Source organism: Hemicordylus capensis, chromosome 5 (genome assembly GCF_027244095.1).
Source record: "Hemicordylus capensis ecotype Gifberg chromosome 5, rHemCap1.1.pri, whole genome shotgun sequence".
Classification (NCBI taxonomy): domain Eukaryota; kingdom Metazoa; phylum Chordata; class Lepidosauria; order Squamata; family Cordylidae; genus Hemicordylus; species Hemicordylus capensis.
Genome location: NC_069661.1, coordinates 2,598,615 through 2,611,122, shown reverse-complemented (window position 1 = coordinate 2,611,122; position 12,508 = coordinate 2,598,615). Strand labels below are relative to the sequence as shown.

General features: G+C 50.6%; 1 protein-coding gene across 8 annotated transcripts in view; it reads left to right on the top strand.

Moving 5' to 3' along the window:
• Nucleotides 1–12,133, top strand: part of DYSF (dysferlin) — a 220,962-nt gene extending 208,829 nt beyond the window's left edge. For all 8 annotated transcript variants that reach the window (XM_053256343.1, XM_053256337.1, XM_053256342.1 and 5 more), the window contains one exon: nt 7,917–12,133. In XM_053256343.1, the coding sequence (XP_053112318.1) occupies nt 7,917–7,967 (51 nt within the window). In that variant the 3' untranslated portion in view covers nt 7,968–12,133. The remainder of the gene's footprint in view (nt 1–7,916) is intronic.
• The last annotated feature ends 375 nt before the right edge of the window (nt 12,134–12,508 follow it).

The following is a 12,508-nucleotide window of genomic DNA, read 5'->3' as shown; positions in this document are numbered from 1 at the left end:
AGCTTTAGTGGAGCAGTCCCATGACAGATAAATTTGTTCAAAATTCTGGTCCCGGGGAAATGAACTGACAGAGAGTAGGTTTAAGATTCAAATAAAGTAAGTTTTTATTTGAGGGTTTAGGGGTACAGAGGAGTAAGAGAGTTGATTAAAGCAATATTACAACTAAAAATATGTTACAGAGATTAACTAGATAACTTGCAAAGAGGCAATTTAGCTTGGGGTCCAAATTAATGAACTCCAGGCTGTCTAGAGAAAGAAGCTTCAGAGAAACGGGGTTCTGGATTTAAGAAAGAACAGGGATAAGAAAAGTCCAGAGGGGCACAGTGGTTATCATACAGCTTTGTCCTTCCATGTAGTGGCAATTGGACCCTTGTGGCTCAGGCACAACCAAAGGATCTCTTTCCTCAGGAATGGAGCCGAACAGCAACGGGAAACCAAACACAGTTTGGGGGTTAGGCAGCAGGGTAAATCCAAAAGGTGTCTGTTCTCGTGTAGCCAGATTCTCGTAGAAGCGAGGTGTGCTGGGCAGATCAGGCCAGCAAGGAAGGCCAGTCTGGAGGCTGACAGTGGGAATGGCGCAAAGAACAAGGCATGTCCTGGTGTTAAGGCTGGTGTCAGGACAATTGCTCAAACAGTGAGTGACTCCAAGGTCTAGAGACCAAATGAAGCATGCTGGTTCATAAAACCATGGCCAGTTATAGCCCAAAATGTGTGCCCTGAGGCAAAATACTGGCTATTCCTTCTTCCTGAGAAGGGAAGTTCTGGTGAATCTCAAAAGGATCCATTGTCTTGGTTTGCTGTGCTTGAGTATGACACAATGGTGTGAATGGTCAAGAACAACCTGTATGTAAATAGACTGAATGGACGTGCAAGATGGTATCTTTCAGGTCAAAAGGACCCAGTAAACCATCAGTAATTTTAATGAGCGCATCTCCTGATTTCCTGTTGCCCACTTAGCTCTACTATGATGGGGAAGGGAGTAGCATTCACAGTGCCTTATCTGCTTTCTTGCTGAGGTGATTAGTGTTAGCTTGTTTGAGGCAACCGTAAAGGGGAAGTAAAAGGGTTTATCTGTGGACAGAGAGACCTTGAAGTGGAGTTGACTCGAAAGCTAACTCCAGGTCTGCCTAGACATTCTCAACATAGGGAAAGGCACGAGGCCAATCCCCATTCAATTCACTTGGTAACTGGTGAACCCGGGGATGATCATCCCACTCCCTCCTAAGTGACATGTTTCCATATGCCAACAAATGGGGAGCCCACAATCCCATGAGGCTCCTGAACATGTTAACAGTGGGAGCTACAAGCCTGTAGACTCAGAAGTAAGCAAAGAGGCTTCTGGGAGCCCACGGAACGGCAGTACTGGCAAGAAAACAGAGGTTACAGATCCTCAGAAGGCTAATCAGAGCAAGAGTAACAATTGCTCCTCATCCAGGTGTGAAACTAGACTGAGGAAGCAAGCATCCAAGCTCCTGTGTGGGAAATGGCACAGTTGTGATCTTCAGCACCAAGGATAGCTCCATGGATGATAGAGACATTGCTCCCATGAAGACAGGACTGAAATGATGAGCCCTTATGAGCAGCCTTGATGCTTTCCAGTGCCCTTGCTGCAAGCTAGCTCTTTGAGTAGAGTTTGAAAGAGCTGCATCAAGCAATGTTTTTTCCCTTCTTCAGACAGGAACCCATAGAGCAGACAGCCTTAGGTGGCCAACAGAGTGACAGAGTAGGGATTTCAGACTCACTCTGGAGATGTCTTAGATGCCAGACACAGGTCTGGAGGTTGGCAAACTGTTCCTGTTCTTGGAAACGTCTGCTCAGGCCTCATTCCCATGGAAGGGAGCAAGCAGTTTAAGGTTTGTAGCACTTTAGACTGAGAGTGGGAATCCACATGACAGAATGCTCCACCATGCAACACAAATCCACGCACTAAACTAACATGTCAGTTGGGCAACAAGGGCAGAGGTTGGCAACCTTGAAAAAGGTCTCTAAAGACACATTTATTCACTCAGGCTGTTTAACTAGATTTCTGGCTTTAAATTGTTTTAAGTTTTTAATTTCTGTTTTAATTAGTTTTATGTTGCTGTAAACCACCCAGAGTTGGAGGTTTGGGTGTGTTTGTACAAATATAATGAATGAATTAATTAATTAATAACCTTGGATCCCCAGATCATGTTGGACTACAGCTCCCATCATTCCCAGCCACAGTGCCTTTCAGCCATTGTGGCTGAGGAAGATGGGGGTTGTAGTCCAACATCATCTGGAAACCCAAGGCTGGGAACCCGTGGGCTAGGGTTGAGCCCTTTCCCCTGACATCCTTGTATCCTTGTGGAAGAATGTTTTTCAGGGCATGAATAAAAATCTCTGATTTGATTTGAAATCAAATCGAATCGCAGACACCCCCCCCCCTGATTCAGCAAAAGCAGCTGGATTCACCAGTTGCCCACCCCGATTCAACCTGGGCAATTTGGGTGCCATTTTGAGTCCCATTTTACTGGGAAAACAGGCCTCAAAATGGTGGGAGAGCTCAAGACAGGCCTCAAAATGGGGAGAACTGGCCTACCATGTGGGATTGGCAGGTAGACCAGCTCTCCTCTACAGACTGCATCAGCCTGCCTTGGAGAGCTGTTCTACCTGTTGATCCCAATTGGTAGACTAGCTTTCCCTGGAAAACCAGGTGAACTGGTCTACCAATTGGGATCAGTAGGGCGAAGGTTCTCAAGCCCAGGTCCCCAGATGTTGTTGGACTACAACTCCCATCATCCCCAGCCACAATGGCCCTCAAACATTGTGGCAGGTGATGATGGGAGTTGTAGTCCAGCAACATCTGGGGACGTGAGCTTGAGAATCCTTGGGGCAGGGATTACAGCCTGCAATTGTTTTTCATGGCAATTTGGACAGTAGAACCAGCCTCGAGCCTTTGGGATGAAGCAGAACAGAGATTCAACTACATATATGAAATTTGGGGGCCATCTGACTCATATTTCTGAAAAGCAAGCCAGGCATGTCATGGAATTTTTCTGCTTTCATTTATCTGGAATGGTTCTCCCCCCACCCCACCCCACCCTTGCCCCGTCCTCCTCCTGCTCTCCAATTTTGAGGTTGCCGACTTGAACGTCTCACCCTGGAATTGGGTTCCTTTGGCTCTTCTGTTACAGATTACTCCTTGGCAATCATGCGACTCGGGGCGGGGCGGCGGGAGGGGGAAGAAAAATGGTGCTGCTTTGAGCATCAGGGATGCCCCCTAATGCACAGAGATCTCTGGCAGGGTCCCTAGAAATGATTTGTTGTTTCATCTTGGAATGGATGCAGATGGAAAATTATAGCGCAATTTTTTCATTTTTATTTTTGTAGTATTATTCAATCAAGCAGCTTGCTGTCTTGGCAGAGGGAAGGGGGAAAGGGATGTACAGCACACATTACAGGCCATTCTTGCTGCTAGCCAGGCCTCCTCAACATGGGTCCCGCCAAGGCAAAGGCACCAGGCCAGCTGTGCACAGTGGCCGGTCAAGGACTGGACAGGGACGCCTGTGTTTTCGCTGCCTGCCCGGGACTGCATTGGTGGCAGGGGGCAGCAAGGCCCTAGAAGGCTGCAGGGTGTGGTTTGGTAGATCCCACCTGGAGCAAGGCCTGCTGTAAGAAAGAGAGGTGTGCAAAAGGGTGCCAGATAGGAAACGGCTTTGGAGCTTGGCTTGCCGAAGGTCTCCGGTCCAGTCCCCCAACACCTCCAGTGAAAAGGCTCTCAGGTGGAGGACGAAGGGTCTGTGGGGGCTGCTGCCAGTCAGAGCAGGCAATCCTGAGCTAGAGGGACCAAGGGTCTGACTCGGGTAAGGCAGCTCCCTGGCTCTGCATGATCACCAGCCCCTGCCCCAGCCCCTACCCTTGGGGAAGCGGGGGAGGGTGTTTTCCAGTGGGGTGTTTCATCTGGGGATGTCACACTTGGTTCGCTCACTCTGTATGTGGGGTTTGCACAGTGTCATCACCCCCATGCTTTTCCCGCACTCAAATTGTCCCTTTTATTAGTGGAGAGAAAGCGAAACCCCCGCCCCCCCACAAGAATAGTGACAGAGCAGCACAAACAACTTTACGTGTGGACTCTTCTCGTTGGTGCGACATCTTTGTCTTCTTTTGAGAGGCACATGCCAGACACAACAGACGTCTGTGTGTGTGTGTGTGTGTGTGTGTGTGTGTGTGTGTGTGTGAAGGAGGGGGGTCTCCTGGGACCCCAAGCTGCCCTGCTTCTACTGCAGGGTGGGAGGGATGTTGGGAATAATGCCTGAGGGGTGGGTGTGTGCTACAAGGAGCCCTCTAGAAGTGTGCAGGGTCTGTAGGCCTGCACATCCCCCCTCCGCCCCAATTTGTTCAACAGCATCCCCTCAACTGATTTTTGGAGGAAGGGGGGGGGATGCAACTGGGAAGGCCATAATTCCCACCCCTGTGTATAGCCAGAAGTGGAGAAGGGCCAGCCACACAGCTGGAGCGGACCCTGAATCCAGGCAGGCTACAGGAGGCCCGGGAGGAGCCTTCTTTTTTGAAAGGAAGCATGGCAGGGCTTCTCAACCTGGGTCCCCAGATGCTGTTGGACTACAATCCCCATCACCCCTGGATGCAGTGGTCCAAGGATGATGGGAGTTGTAGTCCAGCGTTTGGGGGCCCAAGGCCGAGAACCCCTGAAGTGTGGGAAGTGCCACTGTCCTCTCTCTTCTTGCACCCAGGAAACGAAGGGGACCCTCCGCAAAAGGGGAACGGGGGGGCAAGGCAGGAGAGAGCCCCTCCAGGCCACCATTCCTTGGGACAGCTCTGCCCCTGTGGCCATTGTTCACACACAGGGGCCTCCCCACACAGGGCAGGGAATTTCCTCCACCTGATTGCAGATATTTCAGGAAGCCTCACAGGAGTGCCAATGGCATGGAGAATGCCACCTGACCTGCATGGGGAGCCATTACCCCCGACCCCTGTAGAAATCACGCAGGGTCCACGTGGTGGTGACCATAAACACCAGAGAGGGAGGGAGGCAGGGAGGCAGGGAGAGAGAGAGAGAGACCCCCTCCTGCTGCCCATTCCCCTTCCTGTAACCACTGACCGGTCTGGCTAAGTGCAGTTTTCCAGGGAAGAGCCTCCACCCCCACCTGCTCCTCCCTGCCCTCCAGACAAACCCCAGAAAGAGCAGCTGCGAGATTCTGGAGGAAGCCTCCTGAAAGGCAAATGGTGGGAAATGCATGAAGAGCATCTAATGTTCCACGGAGGGGACTTGCTAATGGTGCATGCAAGATGGCCAAGTTCAGGCTGGACTGCTTGCTCAGTGGGGAGGGTGCATTCCTCCCCCCCCGCCCCACCTCCCCAAGCTGGAAGAGAGCAAACCGCCATTTCTGGCCCTGCCCGGGACCACCCTTCCTTGCCCCTCTCCCCAGTTGGCTCTTGCTCTGCTCAGCTGCTTTCCAAAGCTGCTTTTTTGAAGTGACCAAATGGTAGAGGTCAGCCTGCTCCCCAATTAAATCCGGCGGCTTTGGAAGGGAACTCCCTGCTTGCTCAGGCTGCGTCGGAATCAAGGCTGGTTTTCCGTGCAGCTCTTTCCAGACAGCATAAATAGGCATATTAACATAGCTTTACAATGAGCTGGAAAAAGAAGCACTTCCTTTAGATTGTGTGACTGGTTCCCTGCTGGGAAGACAGCCTGCTGCAGAGAGGGGAGGGGAGGGGGGATGTGTGGTCCCAGCCCATCATGGGTGGGGTATTGCCCCAGGGCCATGCTTTCTAGGCATGATCGCACCCTTCTCTGCAGCCCCAGCCTTGTCCGGGTGCCCACTGTGCTCGCTTCCCATGAAGTGAGCTTCTCCCAGCACAATCTACGGTAATGTCAGATTGTAACCAATGCAGGGGAGAAAGTGGAGGAGAGGCATTTGTCATGGGAATTAGCCTTCTGGCGGATGCAGTTTTACATTCGCACGGCAATTGTGATTGAAGCTGGAGTGAAATGCCACAGAGGACTTGCTCTGGCCTTGCATTTATTCCCCCCCCCCCCGGCCAACCACAACTTCCCAGCATTCCAAATGGCAGGAAGAGGTTACAGGCACATCACTTCTCATGTTCTCTAAACACCTGTGTGGAGGACCTTCGTCCCGTTAATCTCTCCTAAACCCAGAGCTTTAGCAGGAGGGCAGGAGAGCATTTACATGCACATAGAAGCAGCCCTGCTGGATCGGGCCCAAGGAGGCCCATCTAGTCCAGCCTCCTGTTTCCCACAGTGGCCCACCAGATGCCTCTGAGGAGCCCACAGGCAAGAGGTCTGTGCATGCCCTCCCTCCTTCTGCTGTTGCTCCCCTGCAACTGGGATTGAGAGGCATCATGCATGAGTCTCCCTTGGGGTGGTGTGTGTCAAGTGTGATTTCTGTTAATGTAGCAAAACATGTGCAAGAACATGCAATTCTACTCCGTAGCCAATATAGTTTTGCAGTTGCCTTACAAAAAACGTGGCATGGCTTCACCTCTTGTGCGAAAACACCCTTAAGGCAGCCTGGATCATGCCTAGAATCACAGAGCTGGAGGGGACCTATGGATCCCACAGAGGCCTCTTTCCATCACAAGCGGCATTCCTGAGGAGGAGCGCCCTACGCTTGTGCAACTCTCTTGCACATCAGTAGGGTTTGTGCAGGAGAACTTCCCTCTAACCCGCCTGGGCTCATTATTTGCAGAGCAAGGACGGCTGCTCGCCTGCTAGGAAAAGTTTCGGTTATTGATAATTGGGAAACTTTTTACTGGCACCCATAAGATATTCATGGACTTAAAAAACAAAACATATGGAACAGAGGAAGGAAATCTGTTCTTGAAAATGAGTATATCTGAAGGCTCCTCGGCAGTGCCAGAAACGTTAATGTCTTGTGCTATTAGGTATATTTAGACCCTGGTCATTTCTTTGAGATCCTTTATCAGTTTCCCTCTGATATCAGCACTGCAGGGAAAGGAGACCGAGGTGAGGATGCTGAGCCGCTCCTCGTATCGTTGGCCCCTCTGGATTCAGCTTGGGGAATCGCTTCGGTGGGAAGGAGGCCGAGGCGGCTTTCCTTGCCCCAAGAGCTTGCACCCTCCGCCTGCGGGGCCTTTGGCAGGAGACCTCCTCCCCACAGCCGCCTTTGCACCTGCTGCCAGAGCCCCGGCCACCCCCGAGAAGTCAGTATGCTGCCCGAGCTTCCTTGGGTCTAGCCTCCCGTCTTCCCTGTTGGCTCCCATGGAGAGACTCTCGGCTGGTCAGCCTCTGGCCCCCAGCAGCTGCACACAAGGCAACGAGCTTCCGACATCATCAAATGTAGCTCTTCCTCAGCCACCCCGTACAAAGCATTTGCCAATGCAAAACAGAGGCTCAAATGACACGCCCTGCGGTCATTTCCTCTGGGTTCATTTGCTTTCCCACCCCAGACAGACTTGGGCAGCCTGCGTCTGCATGCAAGAGAAGCTGGCTGGGCAGGCGTGGACTGCGGAACTCTCTCCTCCGTACATTTTCCAGCTCAAAATTGCCCCCCAGCTGTTTTTTTTTTCCACCTCCAGGGGTGGGGGTGCAATTCTGAGCTGGGAAATATATAGAGGAGGAAGCTGCAAGGACCTGCTCCCTTTTGTTCTGTGAGTGACAGACCCGTCTGGGGAGGGCAGTTGGGAACTGGGAAGGGACCAGAGAGGAACCGAGAGGGTTCAGCAGCCTCCCTCTGTGGGATGTTGCTGTGCTCTGACTTGCAGCCTGCCCCAGGCAGCTTTTTTAAACTTAGAAATAGAACCGCGCAGAGGGAAGAATCACCACACTGATCCGCACAAAGTGCCGCCTGTGCCTCGGGTGCCTGTGTGCAGTTAACGAAGAGCACAGCAGCTGCTTGGCTGGCACTGCATTTCATCACGGGGCTGTTCTTGCCTCCCTTCTGTCCTCCCTGCAGAACTATGCTGCGATGAAGCTGGTGAATCCCTTTGCGCTGGCAAAGAACTAGAGCTCTGTGGGAAGAGACACCGACTCCTCCGGGGATGGCTGCATAGTGTCTTTCCCGCAACCTGCGATCCGTCCTCCATGACACCAGTGCCAAGGGGGAAGGGGGCGACTGGGCCTGCCGGCAGATGCTGCGCTGTCCTCCAGATGAAGCCGCAATCCCTCCCCCACCCTGCAAATGCTGCTCAGGTGACTCTGCTGATACCAAAGCTGGACTTTTCTTTTGGTGGCCTGTTTCCCAGATAGACTGTAGAGAAGTGGAGCCCCCCCTCCCCCCCTCTTGAGGTTTGGACTCTTTCGATGGGTTAACACAGCCAAGAGCCCTCCCGGAGCACGCCAAGACCTGTCTGGTCCAGTGTCCCGTTTTCAGTGGTAAACCAGATGTCTCTGGGGAACCGACAAGCAGGAGCTGAAAGCATGCGCCCTCTCTCACTGTTACTCCCAAGCAACTGGATCTCCAGAACCATCCTGCCCCTGAACCTGGATGTAGCCTAGAGTCCCCAAGACTAGTCGCCGTCCACGCATTTGTCTAAGCCAGGTCTGTACCACTTTGACCCTCCAGCTGTTTTTTGATTACAGCTCCCATCACCTATAAAGCCCTAAATGGCTTAGGCCCTGGTATTTAAGAGAACGTCTTCTTCATTATGAGACCCACCGCCCTTTGAGGTAGTCTGGAGAGGTCCGTCTCTGGTTGTTGCCAGTTTGGCTGGTGGCCACACAGGGACGGGCCTTCTTGGTTGCTGCCCCGAGACTGTGGAATGCGCTCTCTACTGAAATATGATCCTCCCCATCTCTGGCAATTTTTAAAAAGCATTTGAAAACCCACCTCTTCACCCAAGCTTTTTCAGCTTTTTAAATTTTTAGGTTTTAATCTGTTTTTGACGTTTATTATTTGTTTAAAAAGGTTTTTTTGCATGTTAACTGACCAGAAATGAAAGTTTGGGGTGGTGTACAAATTTGATTGATTGATTAAATACATAAATAAAATCATCTGCAGCCACAGTAGCTGATAGTCAGGGATGATGGGAGTTGTAGTCCAGAAACAACTGGCAGGCCAAAGCCCTGGCTTAGACAAATGTGTGGACGGCTACTAGCCTTGATGACTCTAGGCTACGTCCAGGTTCAGGGGCAGGATGATTCTGGAGATCCAGTTGTGCAGCTCTGGTCTAAGTCCCTCTTAAAGCCAGGTAAGCCATTTTGGGACTGCTGATTCCATAGATGGATTTTGCATTGTGTGAAGAAGCCCTGCCTTTTCTTTGTCCTCAATCTCCTGCTGGTCACTTCTGATCCTGGGATTGAGAAAGTGGCCCTTTCTGACCATTTGCTCCACACCTTGCATAATTTTATAAGCCTCAATCAGGTTTGTCCTTAGTCACTGTTAAAAAAAACACAACACCCTAAAACCCTCCAAACATGGTAGGCTTTCCTTATGAAGAAGGTGCTCCAGCCCCTTGGCCATTCTGGTTTTCCTTCTCTGCGCCTTTTCCAGCTCTTCCATATCCTTTTTGAGATACGGTGACTAGAATTGCACCCAGTACTTCAAGCGTGGCTGCATCATAGATTTGCTTAAGGCCATCACAATACTGCACTTTTGTTTTTGATCCCTTTCCTGATCCTTTTTAGCACGGAGCTTGCCTTTTCCACAGCTGCCATGCACTGGCTTCATGGTTCTTTGAGCTGTCCGCCAGGATCTCAGCATCTCTTTCCTGGTTATCACCGATGGCTCAGACCCCATCAGTGTATATGCGAAGTTGGGTTTTTTGTCCCAGTGTGCCTTGTTTTAGCTTAGCCCGATTTGCACATTACATTGTATGAAGGTACAGGTGTCTGAACACTCCTTTTACGTTTTTGGGTGAATGACTGTACCTGTGTTCCTTTTCAAAGTGAACCTGGATATAGGCCCTTCAAATGTATGGCACTGATAGAAAGTGTACTTCTGCACCTACATTCAGCATAACATGTGAATGACAGTTCCTGTGTACAGATCTGCACCTCTGTACACTGTACATGTGAGTGTTGAACATAATGTGTGAATAGGACTACTGACTTCCATTGAACTGCACTTTCCATTTAGTTGCTCATTTCACTTACTTTGGAGAGATGTTGTTGAAGTTCTTTGCAACCCACTCCAGTTTCCATCACCTTAAAGAGTTTGGTATTGCCCACAAAATTGGCCACATGGCTGCATAACCCAAACTCCAGATCATTCATGAGCAAAACCAAAAGCCAAAGCACCAATGCAGATCCTTGGGGGACTCCACTTTCTACTTCCCTCCGGTGTGAAAAGGGAAGCAGAGAGTTGACTCAGTGGCTCCTGCCAAGGGAAGTCAGCCTCGCTGGAGCACTGGGGCAGGATCTCTCTCTCTCAATCTCTCTCTCTCTCTCTCTCTCTCTCTGCTCTCCACACCCCATGAGCTCTACAGGCATCAGCAAGGTGTGGAATCGTTGCTCTATAGAGAGTGGCTCTTCATAGCAGAAAGCATTGCATGGTGAAGAAGGGAGGGTGGTTCTGGAATTTGCCCCCCTGAATCAAGTTGTGCTGATTGTCCCTCTTTTCTAGGGACTGTCCCTAGTAATTGTCTGGATCCAACCCTGGTAACCCCCCCTCCCTCTTTTTGCCATTTGGGGATGTCTTGTTAAAAGATGGTTTACGGGAGTGGTTAGCCCGGTCCTCTTTCCGGGTTCAGCTCCCTCCCCAGGATCCCTGGGTCTGCAGTCTCTGTGTGAGGGGCAGGTGCTGTTTTCCTGTCAGGTGCAGAAATGGCATGCAGCCTGCAGAAATATGCTTTGAATGAATGAGAACACTTTGCAGGGCAGTTCCTTCTAATTAAAAGAAGAAACCGCCTCTTGGCTTGCCAAATCAGTGAAGGACAGGCGATGACAGAATGGATGAATGAATGAACAGCCTGACCAACACTTTGCCAAACCAAACCAAAACCAGCAAACGGAAACGCTGACTTCTCTGACAAATAGAACATGGGATGCTTCCTGCCCATTGGCCGCTCTGTCCTGACTGAGGTCGCTGGGTTCTCACTGCACTCCTAAGCCTGTTTACTCTTGCACAGGCCCCACTGATCTCAGCAGGCCTTACTCTCTAGTAAGTGTTCTTGGTCACATTGTCGTATTGTTAGCTAATTAAATCATTGGAAACTTTTTGTGCAATTGAAAACGTGTACCCAATTCATCAACTGCAAAATTTTAAACCTTTTCCAATTAGTTTTAATAAAGAAGTCATAGAATGCAGATGCAGGGCGCTTTCCACATTACACCCTAGAACAGCAGTGAAATGCTTCGGCTTGGCAGGGTCATACTGAAAACGATCCCCAGAATCGCAAACTCCTACAGCAGCTATTTTTCTGCAATGGACTTACAACGTTGAAGCACTACATTGCAAAGATAAAATCCGAAATAAGGCATTGGAAATGTGAACGGCACCTTGCTGTGGTGTCACGACACTGGAAGTATGGAAGCACACTTAGGAGATCCGTAGTGACACTGTGGTAAGGGTTAATCTGGAAGGCACCCAGCTGGTGCTAGCTCCACTTATCCATGGGGGCAGTGGGGGAAAATATGCCTTTCTCTTAGAGCTATTGTTTTTATTTGTATGCAAACACATGTAGATTTAATCAGTGAATTCATCTGTTAACACACATACGACTGATTTGGATCACTTCAACCGGACAACCACTCCTTTAATTAGCAAAGATTTCCGCATTTAGACAAGCTGCTGAAGACTGTGATCCAGTTGTCCACTTTTACGCTCTTGGGCAGCCGGCAGGACCGCTGTGCCCGGAATCAGCCAGCCCCTTCCTCTCCATGCGCTCAGCAGCTCACGTCGTCTCTTGCTGAAAGGGCTACTTGAATTGGCCTCCGCTCTGCTTCTCCATCCGGGTGCTGAGGACCTGATGGGCAAAACAGGTTTTCTCCATCCTGCGAGCGCAAGCCAAAATCAGTTTGGTATTTCTGCAATATTAAAGAGCACTTCTGTGGGAGTGATCTCTGCTGCAACTGAGACAAACCAGAAGCCGGGTATAAAGCTGCTTTAGAGCTGCCCTGGAGCATGGACCCTTTGAAAGGGGGGTGGCTGGGAGTTTTCCGTATCACCTGTATATGCCTTCGAAGCAATATAGCCATTGCGCTGCGGTTACCAATGAAATGCTATTAAACCTCCTGAATGCTGGCGGTGTTTTATTTTCCAGAGCCCAGAGCCGGGGGTGTGTGGGTGGGGGGCACATTTACAGCTCCCCAGTCCTCCCCCACCAAACATGTGGAGAGCAAAGGCATCTGATTCCACTTACAAGGGAAGCCAATGGAGCCCTTTCCTGCATTGGCCATGTTGCTTTATCTCCCTTGCGCTGGGTGAATAGATGGTCATGTGCCGCCTCGAGGGTTTGGTTCTTGTCGCTCCGTGTACTCTGCTCTGGCCGACAGCAGCTCCCATGAAGTGCCTTCATGGGAGATGCTGGGAACAGACCCTGGGACCTTTTACATGCAGAGTCTCCTGCTGCAACAGACCACATGTCCGTCTAGTCAGGCATCTCGTGT